The 23,242-nt window shown below is 39.9% G+C and overlaps 1 protein-coding gene across 1 annotated transcript; it reads right to left on the bottom strand.

The window, feature by feature from the left end:
• Window positions 1-1,855: 1,855 nt before the first annotated feature.
• On the bottom strand, window positions 1,856-22,979 carry GEMIN8 (gem (nuclear organelle) associated protein 8). Its single transcript, XM_010072836.1, has 3 exons — window positions 22,965-22,979; window positions 19,823-20,249; window positions 1,856-2,136 (listed from the first exon to the last, which is right to left on the bottom strand). The coding sequence occupies exons 1-3, from the start codon at window positions 22,965-22,967 to the stop codon at window positions 1,886-1,888; spliced, it is 681 nt and encodes a 226-aa protein (XP_010071138.1). The 5' UTR covers window positions 22,968-22,979; the 3' UTR covers window positions 1,856-1,885.
• Window positions 22,980-23,242: the final 263 nt, after the last annotated feature.

Below are 23,242 nucleotides of genomic sequence, written 5' to 3'. Positions count from 1 at the left end.
GCATTCCTGTGAAAGTCCTGTCAACACTCTTTGTGCTTCTCAATATGTTAAAACTCCTTGGTCTAAGTTCAACCTTCCTTAAACAATACAGCAGCTAAAAGAAAGCTTTAGCATCTGAGAACTGGAGTGCTGAAGTATGGAAGTTTGTTTATAAAAAAATGAAAATAAATGGCAAGGTGTTAAGAAGAGAATTTATTTGGTCAACAAAAGGAAACTCAAACAAAACACTGAATTTCTGACACAACCCACCAAAAACAAGAGTGAAGACAAACACAGGACTGTTCATAACCCTCTTCCCTCTCCTGTCTGACGCTAGTTTTTCAGATTAATCACACCAGTAATAAGTCTTAGAGACCAGGAGCTTTTAATCTCCATCTCATCAGCTCTAAAGTGAATTAGGTGGAACTGAAATTAAAATGCTGCTTTGAAAAAACATAGTAACTACTAGTAAAACCAAAGATATTCCAAACTGCACCACAGACCCACTTTGGTGCTGCTGGCTGCTGAAGAGGGAGCAGCAACTGCTGGTATTACAAACTATACTTGCTACAAAGATACACCAGACACAGTGGGCATGAACTCAAGTCAGAATTTTAGTTGTGACCTTCCCTCTGTTGCCAGAAAGGCACATGAATGTTTGTCACAATTAAAACAGCTTAAGGTTCCTTTGCCGTGGCACAGAAATGCTGCTTAATACAAACTACAGCCCTTAAGCGCACAATGATACGTAGCCATAGTGCTTTCACAGAAAGCCCCTGGAAGTGTTCAGGGTACCATTTTCTAAGGAGTCTCCAGTATTGAGGGGCAAACTCTGCCTCTCTTACACAGAACACTTGTGTGCCTCACTCCGCCCAGTCAGCTATTAGTGGGGCAAGCACAACTGACCCAAAGTAAAGTGTGACAGAAGTGGAGCCAAGCAGCCTGTGCAGACAGATGAGTACACACAGAAGCACATCTAACTTGCTTATGTTTAAGCTCTGTGCATGTAATATGCAGGTGGGCGCTGGAAAGCTGCATCTAAAATAAACATAGCCCTCTGGGCTACATGGCTTCCACACCTCCATATACAGCGTACAGATGTATCCTTAGTCTATCAAACTAATAAGTCAACCACTGTAGGCACTGGACCCAAGAATGCTTTGTCCTCCCAAGTTTTTCACCTGCTAAACAGATCTCTAACAGACAGGGCCACATCAGGCTTCTCCCCCACTTCCCTCACCTCCTTCATTAAAAGATTTTTCTGTATAATGTTGCTTTAGAGTCAAACTCCTGCCAGACAAGTATCAGTCTGCAAGAAAAACTTCCTGCTTTATTATAAACCTTTGAATAATAATTCAAATGGCTGGGCTACAGTAATTTGATATTTTGTATCTTGGCCAGTGGGCTCCTGGTTCTCAAAAAAATCCAAGATTAGCAGACATAACACTAGAAGCTGTGCTGTGTTAAACATGATCCAAATGCTATTATGTTAAATAAGACTAAAAAATGAGCTCACTCAATTTCCTAAATGGGAAGAGCAGACAATTCGTATAGCCTTTTTCTTTTTCTCATCACTTTAAGTTTTCCCAGTTCACTGAGTGTAGACATTGTTATGTTTCTTGCAAGCATGGTCAAGGCAGGTGGGTATCAAATGAGTGAAACTATAGACAGGTTTAATATTATTGTCCCTCCTGTTACTACTTCACAACTGTATGTAGGTAGACTGTGACCATCACTGACAGTCAGTGTAAAAGAAACGCAGGGCAAAGAAACATGCTGCCCTTGCTGGCCTCTGCCCCAAAGCCCAACCAAAACCAAAATTTGCAGTTTGTTCTTTCAGCAGCACAACCTGACTGAGGCATCCATCCCTACAGTTCTGTGCCAGGTCAGAGCACAGTCCAGGTACTTAGAGCTTAAGGGGAATAATGGGCCAGTATTTGGGCTGCTTTTTGTCACAGTTTCTATCAAAGATCAGCTGCATGGCAGCCTCCATTGCCTGGATTTTGGCAGCTTCAGCACCATACAGTTTCTTCATTTCTGCCATTCGCCTCTCCCCAGGTCTTTCTGCAGGCGGCTGCACAGAACGCCCCGTCCTCTTGTGAAGGTCTTGATCAGCCTCCACATACTGGTGCTCAGCTTCCAGCTCCTGCTGTCTCCCTAGACAAATAAACCATAAGAGATGTAAAGTACTGAGCTATCAACCAACCACATTTTATTTTAACTTTTTAAATATTACATATTCAAATTTGTGCTAGGTCTAGAGGGCTGAGATCCACACATTCTAGGGTACAGCCAACGCCTGCAACTTACAAATCACATATTACTTATCTTGCTGTGCTCATTATGCATAATAAAAATTCCTACTAAACAGCATGATAAAGCCAGGCTGGAAGAAGTGGGGAGAAGGGAAGATGATCCTGGAATTGAATCCTAAAACTGTAGAAAAACCCTGTATTAGTAATAACCAGTGAAAATCAGCATTGCTTTATTTCTCCCCAACATACACATGCCCTGAAAAGGAAAAATATTACCCCCCGCCCAAGCCCCCCCACAAAAAAAAACAAAGAAGAAAGTTGTGTCCAAAGTAATGACTTAGCAGCTGAGATAGTGAAACAATTCACAGGACAATGCAACTTTAGCTGAACCATAGCCAAGAGAAAATGTAATCAGTTACTACTCTATGAAAATGAACAAATCGGTCTGTCATGTAAGTGTCTGCCATCAAGTGCATCCAATGCAATACAGCTGTAAGCACTAAGTTTAGATAAACTAGCCAACCTCATCCATTTCTCACGGCTTGCAAAGTTCAAAACTGACAGCCTTACTGCTATTGCTTTAAAGACAAAACAAAACAGCACCCAACATAAATCCCTACACTGCATCATTTAAAGAGGATTTAAAACAGTTCAGAGAAGCGAAACATTTGGACCAATTTGTCATCAAAATTCTCTTTGCTAAGTTCAATTGGGAGTCACGAACTTGATTTAGCATGACCAAAATTACCCCCACTTCCTGGGTGCTGCTCTGATGGATATTAATACTCTGCAGTTAAAACAGTGAAGCGCTATACAAGACTCTCCTCTTACAGGGACACTTCTACAAAATGAAAATCATCTGGCAGTTGTTGAACCCCTTCACCTACCAATAACGAATGATGGTTCTCAAAACCACATCACAGAAACAGTTCACTACTAATAAGGGCACTTTTTTTTTTTTTTTTTAACATCAAAAGGGACAGAGTGTCCACAAGTCAGGATGCAATAGTCACATACAGGACATGCTTCTCAATGTTCGGTGCCATATACCTCTTCCCTCCTTCCCCTAAGGCAGAGATTTAGCTTCCACAAAACACATGACATCTGCAAACCCTAACCCAACATTAAGTATCCTGACATATCTGTGCCCAACATCTGCAGTTTATTTTTACACTGGAAAGTACTGTACAGAGCAGCCAACTGTCTGTCTGTCAGCTTTACTAAATTAATTATCCCCTGTACCTCATTCACAGAAAACAGATATTGTAAACAGGATAGCCAGAAACTTCAATTCTAGCATCTGTTTGACAGGGACACAAAGTTTTTGTTCTGTCATTTCAAACAGCATCCAGTTTATATGTTGATAGTTGAAGGACAGCAGTGCTTCGGGGGTTATTAGCAATCTATTCCAGAGAGACATTTCACTTTCTGTGATTTTGCTTTATGGGCACACCCCTGAAGTGGGCTGCACTGCCAGAACTCATGAGGAAACATACATTAGCATCCATATGTGTTTTCGGAAGAAGCAGATTTATTTGGTGTCAGGCCATTTTAACCAGAAGGTCTGAATTAAAAGAACTAAAATTGCCTACAGAATGCCCAGCACTATGAGGACAGGTTACAGCACCCAGGCTGTGACTACACAGGTCACTTACATCCCACTGAAACAAATTTCCTGGGACATCAAACTGACCACAACTAGGTAACATGCTTTTAAGAATGAACTTGATGCAAGTTACACTGAATAGTATTAGACAGAAAACAAAAATCTATGCTGGAAAACCAAGGTCTCCCACTGCAGGTTACACAGCAAAACTCTGGCAAGGCAATGAATTGAACCCATATTTGTTGACTCTCTTGGGACACAGAGATAATTCCTTGTACTGTACTGTCCATGGAAATTTTTTTATTCATTAGCCCCATAGCTGCATGCTAGAGACAGCTGCTTCCTCACTTGCTTGCCACAGAATGCTCTGATAACTCATTGCACACAGTAACACTTAAGAAAAATTAATTTCTCTGGAGATAGATAATGAATTCTTCAGTTTGGAAATTAAATGGGTCTCTAGCAGAAGCTTTATGATGGATGAGTGGATTACAGTTTAGTGCGCATCACTCTCCATTTTGTAGCACAGAGTAGTTAATAAAGCCACAAATCCTACTGTTAACAATTAAAATAATAATATCAATTTAAATTCCATTCTCAAAATTACCTAATGAATGTCTGGAGCATATGTTTTACTTTACACTAATCAGATGTACTGCCCTTAACTTTCCAACATGACTTTTACTATTCCATAGCTACTAGTTAAAAAATTCCCAGACCTACTTCTATTACAGTCTCAGATACGTAGATCAACTCTACAGAGTCCAGGCAGAGGTTGGGGACAGAAATCTGCTACAGGGACCCACAGTTTTTTGTACCAAAGGCTGAATTTGAACATAGAAGATGTCAGCTGTTGCTGGTAATACTGCTGTAGCTGTGTGGAATATGTTGCCATTTCAAATCACTTATTTGTGGAGAGATACTACCATGACAAACTCCACCATGAATGACAGCACTATTTGCTTGACATGGACAATCAAGGAAAGAGAAGCCATGGAAACAAATGGGTATATAAACTACGGCTTCTCCAAAAGCAGTATTTCCAGCCAAACATAGAGATAAAAAGTAGATGACAGCAGACCAAGTTTTGTCCTGTTGAGATGCATGCTAAGCTTTCTTTGGTGGGGCAGGGCCTTGGAAGTAGAACTGCTCTTATTTCTAGTTTGGGTTCTTTTCACTAATTCAAAATTCATTTAAAAACAATAAAAAGCATTGCAACTTGAGCTAAACATGCAACCACCTCTTAATCAAAAACATGACAACAAGCATCAGATGATGGAAAAAACAAAAAAAGAATTATAAACTGTCTATAGCCCTAAACCTATAGAGGCAACCATAATCTCTCTGAAGCAAGCACCAAATATTCATCCATGAATTAGGTAGTAAAGTTTTTCAAAACACTCGTTCTCAGCCTCCAGCAAAGAAATAAGTCCCCAGCTCATTCTCAAATCAGAGTTTCACACTACAAATTCATAAGTCATTGTGCTGCCAAGTCATAAGTGAGAAACAAGTAATTTTTACACAATTCTACGTAGTTCTTCCTTCCACTTCACACAGGCTAAAATAAATGTGCTTTCTTCTACAACATTCTGTTTCAACTACTGGCAAGCTTCCCCCAGTTGTGGAACAGTATTTTGCAAATGACACAAGGCAGGCAGGCAGCTGCAGTGGTCGTTAGTTCCTGCACAAAGGAAAAGCATGGCTGACATTTTCCTAATTGGTCAGCTCTATTTCTTCCCAAAGATGCTCTTCCTCTCTTGAAGCTCTCTTCAGAACTAACTTGTTCCTAACAAGTCCAGTTCTGCTGGGAAGTCATCATTACCTGGCCAAAACCTGTTGAGACATCTTTTTTCAAACACAGTAGCCTTTTTTCTTAATCTTTAAGGAATACTGAGATCTCTTCCTAACTCAGACTGCATTCTGGGATATCATCAGTGATTCCAGGCCTTCTGAAAGAAAGTTTTATGCTGCTGTTTCCCCTCCACCCTCTTCCCACCTTTCATGGATGACTTTTAATCTGGGGTACACTAGCTGAAAAGAAAAGTGAACAAATATAGACAACTACTTCCATCCTCAGGGACTGCCAAAAGCAGGATAAACAATAACTAGTATCTTAGCTATTCACTGCATTTGGGGCTTCATATGCACACAAATGCCCTCTTACATACTTTCAGCAAAACTATGACCTAAACCCATCAAGATGTAAGCCATTTTCCCCACAGGCCATTAGCAACTCAGATGTCTTGTTTCTCTTATTTTATAAAGGACAAGGTCGTATACTTTCCGTAAATTTAATCCACTTTGCTCTTCCTTCTTTGTAATATCCTTTGAGAAGCTTAAGTAGTAATTAAAAAAAAAAAATCTCTGGTATTCATCCCTTCCTTATTAAAAGAAAAAAAAACACCAAGGAAAAAACCAACCTCAAAACCAAAACCCAAATAAATTCCCTTATTTGGAATGAAGTCTCCATGGAGAGACTTTTCAACATTAAAAAGAGATAAAATTAAGGAGGGTAATTATATGTGTTGGATTTTTAATGACAGATTAATACCCAACATTGTGTGGTGTCTTGTACCATTTTTAGCTCTTAGTATTTATACATCCAACCCTTATCTCACTGTAGTCAGTGATCATATGCAGTCTGACAAGGTTTCTTTTTACAGGCACCCTTCTTGACAGTTCTCTAGGTGCACACGCTGTGCAGTCTGCCACGTCCCTGCCCCACACAATGGTAGTTACGACAAGAGACTAAGGCCTTGCTCCCCATAAGTGTCAAATGGCCTTTACTGGCTTTCAGTTTCTTGCTTAGTTAGCGCATTATTCTTCAATGAAACATTGCACTTTCCCCAGCCTTGATCAGTTTTTTCTTTCCATGATTTCAGACTGACCTATACCCCTGTTCACATATTTGCCTGCTTATTTCAAATGATGAATGATTTTCTGTTACTGCTGCATGGGCGCTTTCTGAGCTTTCTCATCTTTTCTTAAATGCTGCCTGAGCTGATCTTGAGCAGCCCACACTATCAGAGTTAAAAACACTACCCATTTCTACTGATTAAAAACTCCGAGTTCTCCCTTTGAATGCCACTTCCCACAAGCCTATCTGCTGTGTTAAATATTCTGCCCACACAGGCTTCTCAATGCAAAATGCCAGCTTCTTCATCTCCTTAAAAAAGCTAAGTACCTTTTCCATAAACTTACATAGGAGTTTGTCTGAAGTGATAGCATCAGATCATTTTATTATGCCTGTACTTGCATGAAACAGGCACATCATGGGGAAAACCAAAATCTTTGCCTAAAGGAATTCCAACAAAATAAGGATTTAAATCTGAGGATTTGTAAACAGGATATTCAAGGAGTTTAATTTCTACAGAGCTCTACTGAGCTCTGGATTTCCAGAGGGCTGACATCTCAAGCATTACTCTTTATCAAGTGCAAAGCTTTGCAGGACAGGGGTTTCCATCAGTGGAAGCCTGTGAGATACAAACAATTGTGACTTACCCCCACATCTTTAAAGAGAAAATATTTTTGAGTTGCTGAAAAGAGCAGTCTCGCTTGCTGGAGGATTACTTTGGAACACTAATCAACTTATGGAAATTGTGGAAATGTACTGAAAGAAGAGAGTGATGATTTTATAATGGAATGAACAGCCTCATTCTAGCTGTAAGGTGGCTTGGGGAGAATAACTTACCTTTAAACTTCTTAAATTTAAAACCTTGTGCTTGCAAAAAATGTAACAAAAGGATTACAGATGACACAATCTAACTTGTCCCTTCCTATTTTTAACAGCAGAAGTCTGATCTTCAAAGAAGTAGAGACAGCTTGGCCGTATCTCACTATACCAGCAGTCTAACTTTTGCAGAAAAATCAAATGCCGTACCTGCCTGGAAAACACTGACTTGGAATAAGAGCCACTTTTGGGGGGAGTAACTGCCTGCAATAATAAGCTCTCGGTCACCAGAGTCACAACTACCATGAAACAGAACCACCACAAATGCTGAAGGTATTAAAAACACAAGTATCTCCGCTGACAAGTTTTCCATCCGCTAGTTGAGGATGGAATGAGTTAAAAGAAACTGAGTATTTCACCACATATATCTACAAGTAATGCAGTATTCTAAAGAAAAAAGAAAATGTTCTGTTACAGGCCTTGAAGTAAGAGCAGATGTGATTCCTTGGCAGGCTTGTGGCAGTCTAAAACCATGGTTCTACGGACTTTTTTCTTTCCTCAGCTACAAAACCAGTTTATGCAGTGTCTGCTCCCCTCGATGCATGCTGCAGCTCCCAGGCCCCTCAAGGATGCCACTACAATTGTCTAAGGGGCCACACAATGAATCCTACAGAAAAAAAAAAAAAACCAAAACAAAACAACAACAAGCTATATTTAATCCTGGTATAGTTCAGTGTCTTGGTACCACACATGCTGAACTAAAGGGGCAGCACTGGAGCAGGAGTCAATGGCTAGGAAGAAAAATTGCTTAACCTGGCTTTGGCACTGAGACATGTTCACTGAAGCACAGCCTGACTGAAAACCTATTGGTAAAAGAAGGAAATAGTCAAAGGCGAGAGAGATGCTGTTGCAACAGGCTGTCTTGAGCAGACAGCAAACAGATTTTGCGGATCTGAACTATTCAGTTCGATACCTTCTCTTTCACTATAATACAAATTTTCTGCACATTTCAAAGAGGACAGCTCTGTAGAAACAGGAAAAAAATTACTTACAAGACAGCAAGTGGAGAGAAACTATCTTTGAAATCAAAATGAATAGAAAGCCAGGAAGCAAGGTTAGAACCAAGGTGTGCCACTTCCAGGTTTGCTACTGGGTAGTATGTATCACTCCAAGTTAATTAACCACATGCCGCACTGTAATGAATCTGTAAAACTAATCTAATAATTTCCTACCTGACAGAGAGTTTTAAAGAATTCATTATCTCACATTACTCTGAAATCTGTGGGTTAAGTAACTGGCAGAAAGTTACACAGTTAACGGGAGAATAAAGAAGCCAATTTCTGGTTTAGAAATAAAAACCAGGAAGTGTTGTCTTGGGGTCTCCAAAACAAACTGCCAAAGATCCTAGATGGAAACAACACAAGCCTTCATGTCCATGTTTACACTAGCAGTAGGCTACACTGGTTACTGCCCAGCTAAACAACAAATCACCTTCCACAATGAAACACTTAAGAAGGGGTATTCTTGTCCCAACCAGAAAATGAACTGAAACAATCAAACCCCATAAACATGAAGCAACCAGCTAACCCAGTGAAACCTCAACTGAAAGCTTGCTCTTGAAATCTGAATGCTATAAATGTAATTTGTAATCAGGTATATCTGCATATAGGATAGAAAATACATAGGCGAGCACAGCAGAACTAGGGGTCTGTATCACACCAGAGACACCCAGACTATACGCTTGTGCCATCTGACAGAATTAAACAGCCACCAAGTTGCTGACCAACCACTGCTTAGAAATTAGTGCAGGATCAGGCACTGGCAGCTGCCTCTAGTAAGGATCAAGGCTACAGCAATAAGATTAAATACAGACCAGCTGACTCTGCACTCCCATCCCCCAGAACAACTCCAATCTGTCACTGATGGCAACAATGCTTACGCCAGACAAAGGCACCAGTGCTAGAGTAAACAGAAGGATTACTTAAATCTATATATAACTGTAGCCATATATACAGATACATCTATGGCACACTCAGAGGAGACTGAACAAGGAAATGTTCAAATTTAAAAGTGCTTCCTGAAAAACAACCAGCATATTGAAGAAACATGAGTTTCACAATCATTTTTCACATGTGCCCTAAATAGAAATTAAGCACATGCACTTGAAAGAAAGCGTTCCGTGATGTAGTGAGTGCCAGACAGCTAAATAATACTGAAAGTTTGGTGATTTCAGGCAAAAAAAAAAAGGAAGTAGCTTGTATCAGTCTCCTAAATTAAACTCGCACATTTGAACTTTACATTGAGATTTCTTTCTTGACTCTAGCCACATACTACATTGCTGAATTCAACTTTGTTTCATGGCATGACATGAGAAAGCAACTCAGTAATATATGCAGGAAAATCTGCAACTTTACGAAAAACATTTGAAAAAAATTTTTGAGAGCATCCTGTAACCATGTCATTGATTTTCTGAAAGGAAGCATACACAGGCTATGAACTGACCTTTCAGCTGTCTCAGGTCTGTAAATTAGTATTACTGGAGACACAGGGAATTAAATAACAGCCTCTGATCCAGATAAAAGTAATTTCAGCACATAAATATGCATTTTTTTTACATGCTGTTAGTAAACTACAGTGTGTTGCCTGACCAATCACTTTGAAAGAGCCACCTGGAAAGAGGGTCAGACTAAAAAAATCGGCAAAATATATCACACCTTGTGAAGAAAGGGCTAAGGGGTAGCTTTGGAAACTTAGTTTACCTCTGAGTTTCTCATTGCTCATTTCAGCATTCTAGTACATTAAATGAAATATACTTAAATACATGAGGATAAGTGCTATATCCAATCTTACAAACAGAACAAAAACATGGGGAAAACATGGCAGAAAACCTGCAGATGTGCATCTATAGTACCATCCGCAAAAGGGAAATGTTTGACACTACAAATAATTCCAGAGTTGGTTGCTGGAGCAGAAGTCTGAGCACGGTCTCCTTTCAAAAGGGCAACTGGCATCCTGCCCTTCCTAAAGTTAAGTCATACTTCTTATCAAGTGGGAGCTCCGTATCTCCCCTCAGTCACTTCAACAGGGCAATTCACACCTGAAGGAAGTGTTTAAGTGACTTGGTGAAGAGAAGTCTTTACAGGAGGGGAGTCATCAGACTAAAAGCTCACCTAGCCTGAGGGCCTGTTCACCACAGAGATCAGTAACTAATGCCAAGGGAAGAACAAAAAAAGCAGGGAATGCAAATAACTACACATCACCAGCTCTACCTACTGAGAAAGGGAGAGATCAGAAAAAGGCAGATACTCCTTCCTGCACTCCTCCAAAGCCAGACAGATGCTCTGTTATCTACCACCTCAACACCTCCTCCACCAACATGTCACACATGATGCAGTCTCCATAGTCTGGACTCTTCTACAATTTTTGAGCCTCCTTCCCACCATACCAGTAACCAAACATCCTAAAGCAATGACAACAGATGAATTTTAAAGCAAGTCTTCCAACCCTTCTGGCCGAGGAACCACACCAGAAATTGCAGATCTCCTAGAAATGAAGGTGCTTTGCAAGGCTTGTGCCGAGTGAGAGACCAACAGCATTGGGTTGTTAGTATTTGAACAACCATATTAAAGAGGCCCAGCATGCTCTTTGGAGACCTACATTCCTTGGCAAAGCTTCTCCAATTTCTGTGAATACAGAACTGACTTTTAGAGGAAAAAACACCACTTCAGCAACTACAAATTATATAAAATTATACTCAGGAGATTCTTATCCAGCTAAATGTGAACAATAACAATCAGTAGTATAACACTCACTTATTTCAGTACAAATCTGATTTTAGTACAAATATCCATTTAAGATTTATTCTTCATTTTACATTGTCTCCATTATTTCAGTGTACTGCAGAGCAGCATTCTGACAACTTAGACATATGTCCTTGAAAATATCAGGGGGAAGCTCTGATATCTGGATAAACATGTTTGAGTACTTTGGAGGCTGATGAACAGCTGGATCAATCTACACTGAGTACTTCATACGTCTGCAGCACAATTGCTGCTCAGTGTGTTGTCCTATCAACCTTCTCCATTTCCTTAGAGACAGGGAAGTGCTATCACCCTTGTATTACAGGTTCAAATAAAAAGAAAATGGAGACAAACTATCAGAGCAGGAGGTGCTTTAGATTCATTGGGATCGGCTTCACAGCAGATCACATCACAAGGTGGCTTGGGTGCTTGACCCAGCCATTGGAAAAGATTGACAGTGTTCCCTTGCACCTTGGGGTTCAAGATGCATTATCCTTTGGGTGTAAATGACTAGCTCCCTTCTTCCTGGAAGGCATGACTGGAAGGGACAGATTATTATTTTGGCTGTCTGTTCATAAATTCCACCTATGTTGCAAGCTTTTGTGGATCTAGTCTGAAATGGCATGTCCAAGGTCATGATGGAAGCCTGTAAAGGCTAGCCAAGTCTGAGACGGGTAGCTTAACAGCCTCTGTCTCTCCTACTTGATTTTGAGCATATGAGGAAATGAGTTTTGAAGAGACCCAGGCAGATGGAAGTCTCCGAACTCTCTGTTTCTGTCTCCACAGCACCCACATTTCCTTAATGACGATGGACATAAAGTCCATCTGGATGCTTCTGATAAAACTGAGGCACAGTGAAAGATATTGCAAAGCAAATGGTGCCTCTGAAGTCTTGACATTAACAACATTCCATTAAAATTAGCAGGGGTAAATTATGTGTCTCCAAGCAAATCTGTACAAGGAGTTTGCTTCATAACAGAGACCGCAAATGTGCATGTAACGCTTGAGATACTTTGCTGCCATGCTCTGTTGTAAATTCTGAGCAGATTTTGTAGATAAAGAACACAGAAAACACACATCATTACATCCATTTCCACCTTGGTTTTTGACAAGGCTTTTCATAACCACTCCAGTGCTGTACATCCTGAAACTTTAAACGTTCGTGCTACAGCAACAGTTCCCCCAGGCAGACACAAAAAAACGTTGTGCTAGAAAATGCTTAACTCATAGCCCATGCTGTCACTGTCCACTTTCATGGTTGAGACTATCACGCTAAAGGCAGATGAATTCAGACTCATCAGCATAGAACTGAGTCAGAGCTCTCACCTAAGTAAAATCATTTAGAGATCAGAAATGCTGCACGAGGCACCTGGATGGAACCAGCAATCGAGGAATTTTTAGGGAAATGGAAAAGTGCATAAACTGTGAAACCAGACTGCCTGAGTCCAGTGATTAGCACAGATCAGCTTTTATGCCACTTTTCCCTAGAGCTGTGTCTGCCAGCATGGTCCCACCTGCTCTTTTCCACAGCAGCTGCAGCTGATTTCACAGGCTTCCCTGAAGGGACAAAGAATAAAGAGAAGACTAGAGGAGCCACTCAGAGCAGCTGCAGATGCTAATGGCATAAGCAAGCAGGCAGCCCCACCTTCAAAAAATTACCACCACCAATTCTAAGTTTAAGTCCTGCCTGTGTCTTCCCACACCAAACTGTTCCCTTGTGAAGCAATCTTCCGTAATAGCCTTCTGAGAGCTATTTTTGCTCTAACAATGAGACTGGAAAGGGATTCTTTGTTCCAGACATGACCTCTCAGCCCTGGGGTCTGCCTGGTGGTTCTCTGACAAACCTTTGCAGAGCCCAGGTACATCACAGCAATGCCCTCAAGCATTGGAAACCACACGGACACAAAACAGGCACTGATACTCTGCTCAGCTAACCAAAAACTGAATTAATGCATATATTTTCTTTGTAAAGAGAAAGTTCCAATAGCCAATCCATCACAGCAAGCTACTGACCTGTTGCCAGGGGATCCTTCTGGAAACAGCAACTACCAAGAAACAGCTATCAAAAGTGGATCTCGCACATGGATGGTGAGGGATGGGGCAGCTGAGAGCAGCGATGATCTATCTCTGTCATGCACATCTTATTCTCATACCCTCAAGACAAGTCCAGTCTGTAGGAATTTTACCACAGCACTGATTTTCTAAGAACAGCAACAATGCAAGATTACCAGACTTCTCTCACTGACTCACAAACAACTTAGGGATAATAGCTCTCTGGGAGAAAGGGGAGCTCAAATCCTGTATTTGTTTAGCAAAGATGATGTCCACAGGATGCCTTTTGGTCACAGGGAAGACATCTCACTTAACTGTTAAGCAAAAAGTCTGTAATGAACAACTCTTCTCAGATCATATTGTTCATTCTTTTACCACTTGAGGCCTTTACTTACTTCCTGACGAGGTACTCAAAATCCCTTATAAATATGAACCTCACAACAAGCCACCTGAGGTATGTACTATCTCTACTATAATAACAGGAACACATTAGACAGACAAATAAATAAAGGGTGACAATTTCAAACACGTTTCCAAAGTTTGATACATATTTTCATAGTAAGACAACATTCCTCATTTCCATCAAATGTAAGAGGAAGTAGAGGTGTTTGGCATCTTAGCATTCCTCTTAAAGCAATGTCTACACTACAGTTACACTGAACCACACATGAGTTTCTTTTCCCATGCTCCTAGCTATAAACCTGCTGTAATTCAAATACCAGTACTCCACAGCATGCTTAGGAAGAACTGAGCCCAGTTACAGCCACTGGCAGACAGGGCAGCAGTGTTTCAGGCCCCAGCTCCACCAGACTGCCCAGGCTGCATGCACAGGAGCATGGTCCACAGCATCTTCAGATGCCACTTAGGAGCTGAAACCTGGAGCAACCCTTATCAGCAAATCAACTAGCCTGGCCTTGCACTTGCATACTTTTGGGGGGTGCCAACTCTGGCAATGTCTCAGCCTGAGGCACTTAACAAATAAGAAAGACTTCACATATAATTTCCAGTTAACCTTAACAACTGTCCGGAGCATAGAGCAGAGGATATCCATTTCTGACTGCCTCTGGTTCAGTGATACAGGAAGTGCACTGTTTCCTCAGCAACATCTCAAGCTTTCCAGTGTCTCTCTCCCATTAATTCCTGTAGCAGCAGGCACACCTGTACAGCATAATGTCCATTTGTGGCAAAATGTGTTGGACTAATAGGAAAGACATAGGTCCACACAGCAAAGCTCTACAGTCTTCTAAGCTGAAATTCTGTCTCTAGTATGAAATCCAAGGACATTTTCTTGACTATCACATATTCTAGGAAAGGCTGTATTCCCAAATTGATACTCTTAGTACAAAGATAACCTTGTCTCTTATGAAACAGATATAAAACTGTGCCCAACTGTTACTCTTCAAATGCAATTCAGACCCTCTATTTTTGCAAGTACAGACTAGTTTTCAATATTAAAGCAGTGAAAATTGTTCTCTTTTCCTTTTTCCTCTATCAAGGAAGCATCTTCTCAGCTGTTGGCTTCCAGTACCAAAGCTTCCAGTACCAAATAACACAGCCCCTGCATCGGACAGAGTGTCTGCCCTTGAGAAGATTCTGCTGCCATGCAACAAAAGGTTCAATCATTGAGAGCAGAGATGTGGTACAAAAGGAGAGCCTTTCAAATTTCACAAAAGAATGTGCTTCAAAAGCATCTCTCAAGCACACACACATATTGCAGAGAGCACTGTTATTTCACAGGCATTTCTCAGAAGCTTCAGGAATTCAACTTCTAAAGATAGTGGTAAAAGTTCAAGTTACACCAGACTGACAAAGCCAAGGAACTTTAACAGACATTTGTAAGGTCACCATCCACACTGCTTTGACAGGTTAGGGTAGGGAAGAAATGAAAAAGATGCTGGTGACCAAGAGTAAGAATTTTAACTACAATCTGACGCAGAAGACAAGACAAAGAACAGGGAGAAGTGTTTACCAAAAGCAAAGGAAAAGAAGGAAAACATGGTGGCAAAAAACCTGTATCAAAGTCTGTTTTCCAGTGAAACACATAGCCCTTAAAACCAAACGCTTCATGGACCTGGTACTATTCAAAACATGGAAAATTCCATTACTCCCTCTTCAGGGAAGAGGCAGTGGCAACCATCATCCTTCAGAGAAAAAGAAACCCGAGGGAAAAAACCTACAAAATGACTGATTTGAAACAAACATCTCCATTCACCATTTTCTTTCATTTTTTTTTTTAAGGTTTTCCATCTAGCATGAAAATTTTAAGTTGAGAAAACATTATTTTGGGAAAAGCTGGAGGGTATGTGTGGGCAATAGAAACAGAGGCTTTAATGGAAAAAACTAGTCACAGCATTAACAATTGACAGACCATTATCCTTCTGTAATGAACCGACATCACGGTACTTTCCTTTGCTTTTCCTTGTTTTTAAATAAAGGACACTGTCTCATTGCCTATTGACTGCTACAGAATGGTTCCTAACATACTCCAAACCCCGTATTCAATTACAGTAGCCATTTTCTCTTGGGTGTAAAAAGGGAACAAAGAAAAACTGCATCAGGACAAACTACGTTTCAAAGGTTAAATGTAAAGTGTAATAAATATGTGCAGTTAGCCCATTTACTGAATTGTTAGGCTTGTGAATCTTTTCTTTGTTTTTGTCCTTTTAATTCTTGCACACATAAAAAAGCAACTTACTGCATTCTTTCCTTTACATCTAGGGTGTTTGGAGAACTCTGTACACTACCTAGGTCTGACAGGTATGGTAACCCAGAAAAAAAACTTTCTGTTTTTCAGCATCCAGAGGGAAAACTTTTAAAGGCAACTAAAAACACCCCCAGGAAGCACAGTATATTATGGTTACCAGTTACATGAAGAACTGGAACAACAGACTAGCCTGACAAGAAAACCCCCTAAAAATAGAATCACTAGATAATTATGATTCCACGTGAAGAACCAACTGAAGACAGAAGAAATTAAAACTGTCTGTAAGGGATTTTAACCAAATGCACTGTATATCTAGAATACAAGAGAAATTTGTAGTGCATTAATGTGTCTGAGTTCATAAAGCCTCAGCAAAACTCTGCTCACAATTACTTCGGGGCATTCAAGGAATGCATAACTTGACTGCAACACATGACATGAATATAAAAACTAGTAAGAATTTGACATGAATTCAAAGACAAAAAAAGAAAGAGGTTGTTTGTGAACAACTGTATCACTGCTGAAGTGTTAAATCATACAGCAAGGCTCACAGTTTGCCAGCTTCAAAGGCTTTACTGTGCAAGTCAGCCAGTCACTGCAAATGCCCACTGTGAAAACAAAACAAAAAAAGTGAAGTTATGAATCTGCTTGTTCTTCAAGTTTGTGGCAGTTACCAAAAAATTAAATAAATCTGAAGTTTTCTTCTCTGGCTAGTCTGACATGATGGTTTTCTTATCTTCGAAATTTTGCTCTTTGCAATTAGCATTAATGCTTGTAAGTCACCATCCAGACACAAATGCCTTTCCCACCTATTTCTCTGGCCTGTTTAAGTCTTCCAGAGTTTTAGTTTGCAAGATCTTATCCGCTGATGTCTGTGATCATGATTACCTCCAGCAGACTCTAGACTAGGCATTAGAAGTGAAGAGTATGACATCAGTGAGGATTCGTTTTAGTCCATTTGATTATCCCTCTACATGTTGATGAGACATGGATCATGTGTGGGAACCAGCTACATCTTGGCAAATCAAGACTCTCATTATGCATGTCCAAAATAGCTGCATTAAGGCCATGTAGTATTTCCTGATTTTGCAGGGCTTGAAAAACAACAGACTAATGGAAGTCATCCTTCACAAAGGTAAATAAGACCTCCACCCTCTGCACTAGTATCCCTCTCCTTACCTACTGAAACCCCCTTTCTATTTGTCCTCTTGGTCTTCTTCTCCCATGCGTCTCACCCTTCAGTAAGCTGTCAATAAACATATATCAAACTCTTGCACAGCATTAATTTTAAAAGAAGAGCAAGCCAGGTGTCTGCTCCCAAGTGCACATCAAGGTGCAGGGGTCAAAGGCAGTGAACTCCACCTGGAGCCCCTTATTTATGCCAGAGAAAGAAAATATAAGACACAGCCTTCCCCTTAACGCTCTTAACAGCTAGCTTATACTTAACTGATCAAGGGCACTATCAGTATTCCCCTTTGACATGGCCAAACATTCTCATTCAGTTTAGAGAAAATTTTAAACTCTTACCTCAGTATTACAAACCTCTCTGCCTAACTTTCAGGCATTATTAAACTTTATAGGGCCCATGCTTCTCTACAAATCCGCTCCCAAGGTGGGGAAGCAGTCCAGGACATACAGCTTGGGATTAAAATGAGAAGGCATCAGAGAGGCAATACTTAAGTAACTGTGGGTTTTCTTTTGTGGATGCATTATCTCCATCTTCTTGAGCATTGATACAGAACGACAACCATTTTTCAGCACAGTATGAAAGACATAACATGATAGCATCATTATGGATCGCAGCTTAATGAACTCCTAAATCTCATTTTGTTTGGAAACAGCATCCAGGAAAATTAATAACACTGCCTCCTAAAGTAGATGGGTACTGCCTTCAACACCGTCTCCATCACAGCTCATTTCCACACCACCAGGGAAACCATGATTTTCCCCTCCTCCTGCTTCTTATGTTTCTTCTTCTTTTGAGAAACTTCAACAGAATTATTTTTTTTTCCTCTTCCCCCACCATGCAAGAAAAAATTATTTCTGAAGATCATACTGTACTTTTAGTTAGTCACAAAATTAGCATTTAGAGAGCACCAGTCACCCAAGAGCTCTGTGTCACTTAAATTTCAATTAAATCATGTACTTGTTTACCTTTTCATGCTTTGAGGAATTACAGACAATTACTATTACTATTCCCACTTTATCAGGGAAACTACTAGAAGAAACTGAAGCATGCAGTAGCTAAAGACTAGATTCTGCTTAAATTTGCACGAAGGTCAGGAATAGTGCTGCTGAAGTGAATGGAGTTACACTCACCAGCACTAGGCTTGTACATGGCACACAGCAGAGACCTAATTATTCCAAAAGGCTCCAAGTAGTTCTGTGGTGGAAGGAACAAAAGTAAAATCTGTATTCTGACTCATAAACCTTTTCCCAATTCACTCGCTCATCATAAAGCATCAAATCATATTATTAGCAAGAGCAGCTAGTGAGGGGTCAGGAAGAAATTTATTAGCTGTACCAAGGTTATATAGGATATTTGTGACAGAGAACGTCTCTGAGCTCAGATCTCCCAATTTCCAGGATATCACTTTAATCACTTGCACACCTTTAAACACCACTAACCGTAAAGAAAAAATAAATCCAAAGAAAATGTACTGCATTTGCAGAAGTAGACGAGCATCTTTAAGCATCCTGTACCTCATCAAAGGAACGTTTCAACAGAGAACACTGAGATGATTCTGCAAAAGCATGATGAGAAAGGGATGCATGTCAGGCACTACCATCTTGCTCCTTAACTCACCTTCCTCTGCTAACTAGATCAACTGTACATCATACTGATGGGAAGTGTGAAGTTAACATGAGGTGTTTCAGCTCACCAGACAAGCTCTGATCAAAGAACTTAACACATTCCTTTATCTCTCCCTCCCAATCACTGCCCTTATTGCACATTTTTACACCACCTCCCTCTTTCAGAGAAAGCTCTATTAAACATTCATTCTGGGTATTTCCTATTGGAGTCATGTGAGAAAAGTTATTTTCATCATGCTGCTTTCTTAAAACATAAAAAATTTTCCTGCAACATTTGTATACATAGTAAGTGTCAAAAGTACAACATAATCTTTTATTTCTTTTAAGGATTTCACAGAAACAAAGATGACCGATACCTCTGAGGATCAAGACCTGAGAAAAATCTTAAGTCTTTGGCTTACATTCTCTGCTTAAGGTCTTGGGTCCAGATCAAGATGCAAAACAAAGAGAAACTTGTGGTATAGTACAGAATAAAGAGTACCCTAGGGATGCAGGGAGAGAAGAAAAAGGTCATGGAATTTTACTGTTGGGTTAGCCAAAGAATAACAAGCAAAATGGCTGCTCCATGTTATAAAATACATTGAGGCTTACTCTAGGGTTTAGTGATGTAGTAAAGTACTTCCTCTGGGCTCCCCTCTCAGACATACAGCATGTTAACTAGATTTAACCATAAAAATTCTGGAGTTTTTTCCTTCAGCACTGAAGGTGAGTATTGTCTTCTGGACAAGTGCATTATTCTCCTCTTTGCAGTCATAATTTTCTCTCATTTCTAATGAACAGTACTTAAGTGCACCCACCAGTTTTGCATGCTTCATTCTGTCTGGCTTGCTCACTTGCAGTGTCTATTTCTGTGAATTGTTACAAAACCTGTAAATGTTGAAGCCATCCATCCCTCAATGTTATGGCCACCAAATACTAGAAAACATAGAACAAGCATGGACTTACGCAGCTCCTCCCGGTGCCGCTCCGTCTGTGCGAAAAACTGACGAAGCTCCTCTGTAATCTCCATGTTACTCAAGTCATATTCTATCTCCCCTTCAGACTCAGAGCCCTCCTCCATTTCAGAGTCCCTGTCAGCATCCTCCCCCCCTTGGTATGCATCTGTGTACTGCTGAGCTCCGCCACGGTACTGAGCTCTCCCATGTGGGCTATAGCTGGAAGAATAGTTGCGGGTACGTGGGAGATCATTCCCGTCCCAATCTGAGTAACGGGTACTTGGAGAGGCTGCAGAAGGATGCCATGGTAAGTGATAAAAGGACTCCACGGCTTTCCTGTAGGCTTTCTGGTGTCTACGCATCCAGCGCATGGCTAAGTCATAGTGCTTCCAGTATCTTGCATACACTTGGTGATAATACCATGGCTCAGTGTCTTCCTGTGGTCAAAAAAAGGAGGGTGAAAGAACATCAAGAAAAAAAAATGAGAAAACAAACAGTAATTGAGCGGACAAACACTGTAAATGCAAACCCAAAGCCAGCCTTTTAATTATTAGTCATCCTTTTCCTATGATAAACCATACAGATGAAAGAGGACAAGTATTAACACAGCGCAAGTGCATTACACTTCATTACTCTGACAAGAGATTGCTTTTGTATGAACACAACTACCAATGAAGAATTAGCAATAGAGAAGTTGTAATGTCCAGAAGGAATTTTCAAAGTGTTTGGGCTACTACAGTGGGAATCAGTTCCTTTTAGGGGATATGCCGTGTAGATATGTTCCACATTTTCTTAGCTGCTCATGTGACTTGTAAGAACGGAACCATTCCAAGGTGTATGTATTACAACCTACACCTGATTTCCAAATCCGCAGACAGAAAACACAAGAGCTTAAAATTCCTCCATATTAAACAAAGGCATTCATTTTATCCAGTAACATATTTCCTCCATCTGCCTGCCAAAATAAGTTTCTCAGAAAAGGTCAAATGGCAATTCAGCCGAGTTCATATATCAATCATGGCCTCGATCAAAAACAAGGCCGTATTTAGCCAAGTGCAAGCTGCCAGTAAATCTCCCTTTTGTACTCATCAGCTACCAACATATGAAAAGGTAATAAAGTACCACTGATAAACTACAAGGAAAAATAGTTCTCTAAAACGAAACATACTGCAACACACCTTCTGCTGTCTTCCAGCTAATCTTAGTTTTCCTGAAAAAATACAGCTTCACACTGTTCAGATTTCACCAGCAACTACAAAGCCCCACAATCCCTCTAGCCTTAAACCCACTTCCTACAGGCCATTTCATCCCCCTCCTCATCCTACTCTCAAAAAGAGGGGAAAATAGAGGATCTTATAAGGCCATAAAGTAAACCAGAGCCTAGAACAAATAAAATAAACAGCATTTTTTTTTTTCTTTTCCCCACATCTTAACTTCCATAGAAAATCTTTCAACTGGGCCAAAACAGAATGCCTGTACTTTAAATTGGAAGAATTTTACTTAAGCCGTGTTTTGACAAACACTCAAAACTATGGCAAGATTAGCTGAGGTTTTCAGAGATGAATGTGACATTTACAGTCTTTTATGATTTTTTTTAAAAAGGGCATACAAGACAAAAATCTTTCTTTAAGCGTCTTTTCTTGATCTGCACTGGCACCATTCTGTAGCCTTAAAACAATGATCCTCTGGAAAAAAAAAATCCCAAAACAAAACAGAAAAAACAAACCTTAGAAATAGTTTCCATTTAATACTAACAATATCAAGTGAGGTTAATTTCATTTATTTACATTTGTTTTCACTTTCTGGTTATCAGGCAATAATGCAAATGCTAGAGAGCTTGGAATAATAACTGTAACTCTCATGTTTCCCTTCTTTCTGCAAAATTGAGCCCATTATCTCATAAGAGATCTAGAAATGCTACCTCTTTGTAAGGTCATAAGTGCTCTCAGAAACCATGTACCTCTGGCTAATAGAGTTCATAAAGAAAACCCACTATAATGAACTTGCATTCCTTAAGAATTTCTGATCAAAAATTGCACCTGATTTGTGAAGGTCTGTGTGGGGCTCAGCTACATGATTTAAATTATCTTTCCTGAAAAGGAACAATTTGCGGAGGTGAAACTTCATTCTGATTCTTGTCTTGGTCTAACACTGCGCTGCTACAAGACCATGCATTTCAGAAGATTTATTCCTAAAACGAGTGGGTGCAAGAAAAGCATCTGCCTTCCATATGGAGTTTCTTCACTCGTAATCATCCAACCACCTAAAAGCTAGGATGAACAATGTTTTATTTACTGTTCTTGCTTTGCTTAAGAATGTCACACTGACTCCTCATCCTTCAGCAGTCAGAGAAGACTGTCCTGTTGTCAAATCTGAGACATTCACTGGTTACTTTTAGAACATTTTGTCTTATTTCTTCCACTACTTAAAAATTCAGTTTTGAAACATCATGAAGCTTGACAAAAGCAGGTATCTCATACACTCTCTGCATTTCCAAAGAAGACAACATATTCTTTTAAAGCTCAAAAATTATCTCCAGTTCTTCTGAAATGTTTCTAAAAGGGGCCTTGATGACTTTACTGAAAACTCTGGAATCCAGCTGGCTGATCTGTCTAGCTAACTAGCTCCAGTTGTTAATTTAGGGGAAAAGAAGACAAAAAGCCAGTTCATTTAGACAGAACTGTGATGCTGGTGCCTGTCCAACTACATTTTGTGGCTTTTTTGTTGAAAGTGACCCTTGAAAACTCTTTTTACATTAAAATTTTAAAAATACATCTGTTAAAAAAGAAATTACAGAAATGTTTTACATTGGGGTGGAACAGAGAAAGGAACACTTCAAAGTCTAGCTTAGTTCTACGTCTGTGCTTTTTCAGCTGTGGAATAAATTAAGAGATTTCCTCAAGGAAACAAAAGCTATAAATCTAAGGCAAATGATCAGAGTCCTCTGTTATTTTCCTGTTATGTCTCTAGAGTCTTCCCAGGAGTAGACAAATCACTCGCTGTTGTAATCCAAATTCTGTTTTTAAAGCAATTTAGCTACTTTCGCATCTAATTTTTACATCTGCACTGACAGTTCAATAAAAGTGTTTATATGCATTTTGGATATAAAATGTGACTAAGTTATCACACAGAAACCCATAAAGACCGCTTACCATCTCTTGTGGAGTTTGTTCTGCTGATCAAGGTGGACTAGGAAAGAAAACAATAGCTTTTTAATTCATAAAAATATATGTATTAAGATGGTCACAAGCACTGAATATATTTTTGTTCAACTTGAGTACTATGGTCTACAGCTGTTAAGCATCCCCTCTCTGTTACGGCTAGTTGAAGTCTCTTATTTATAGTTTTTGATTAGCACCAGTAAAAATGCCATTCCTTAAAATTCCCCACTACAATAAGAAGGTCAAAAGGGAGCCTTCTACACAATGCA

Source organism: Pterocles gutturalis, unplaced genomic scaffold (genome assembly GCF_000699245.1).
Source record: "Pterocles gutturalis isolate BGI_N339 unplaced genomic scaffold, ASM69924v1 scaffold22191, whole genome shotgun sequence".
NCBI lineage: Eukaryota > Metazoa > Chordata > Aves > Pterocliformes > Pteroclidae > Pterocles > Pterocles gutturalis.
Note: the sequence above shows the minus strand (reverse complement) of the source record. Positions and strands in the feature narration are given on the sequence as shown.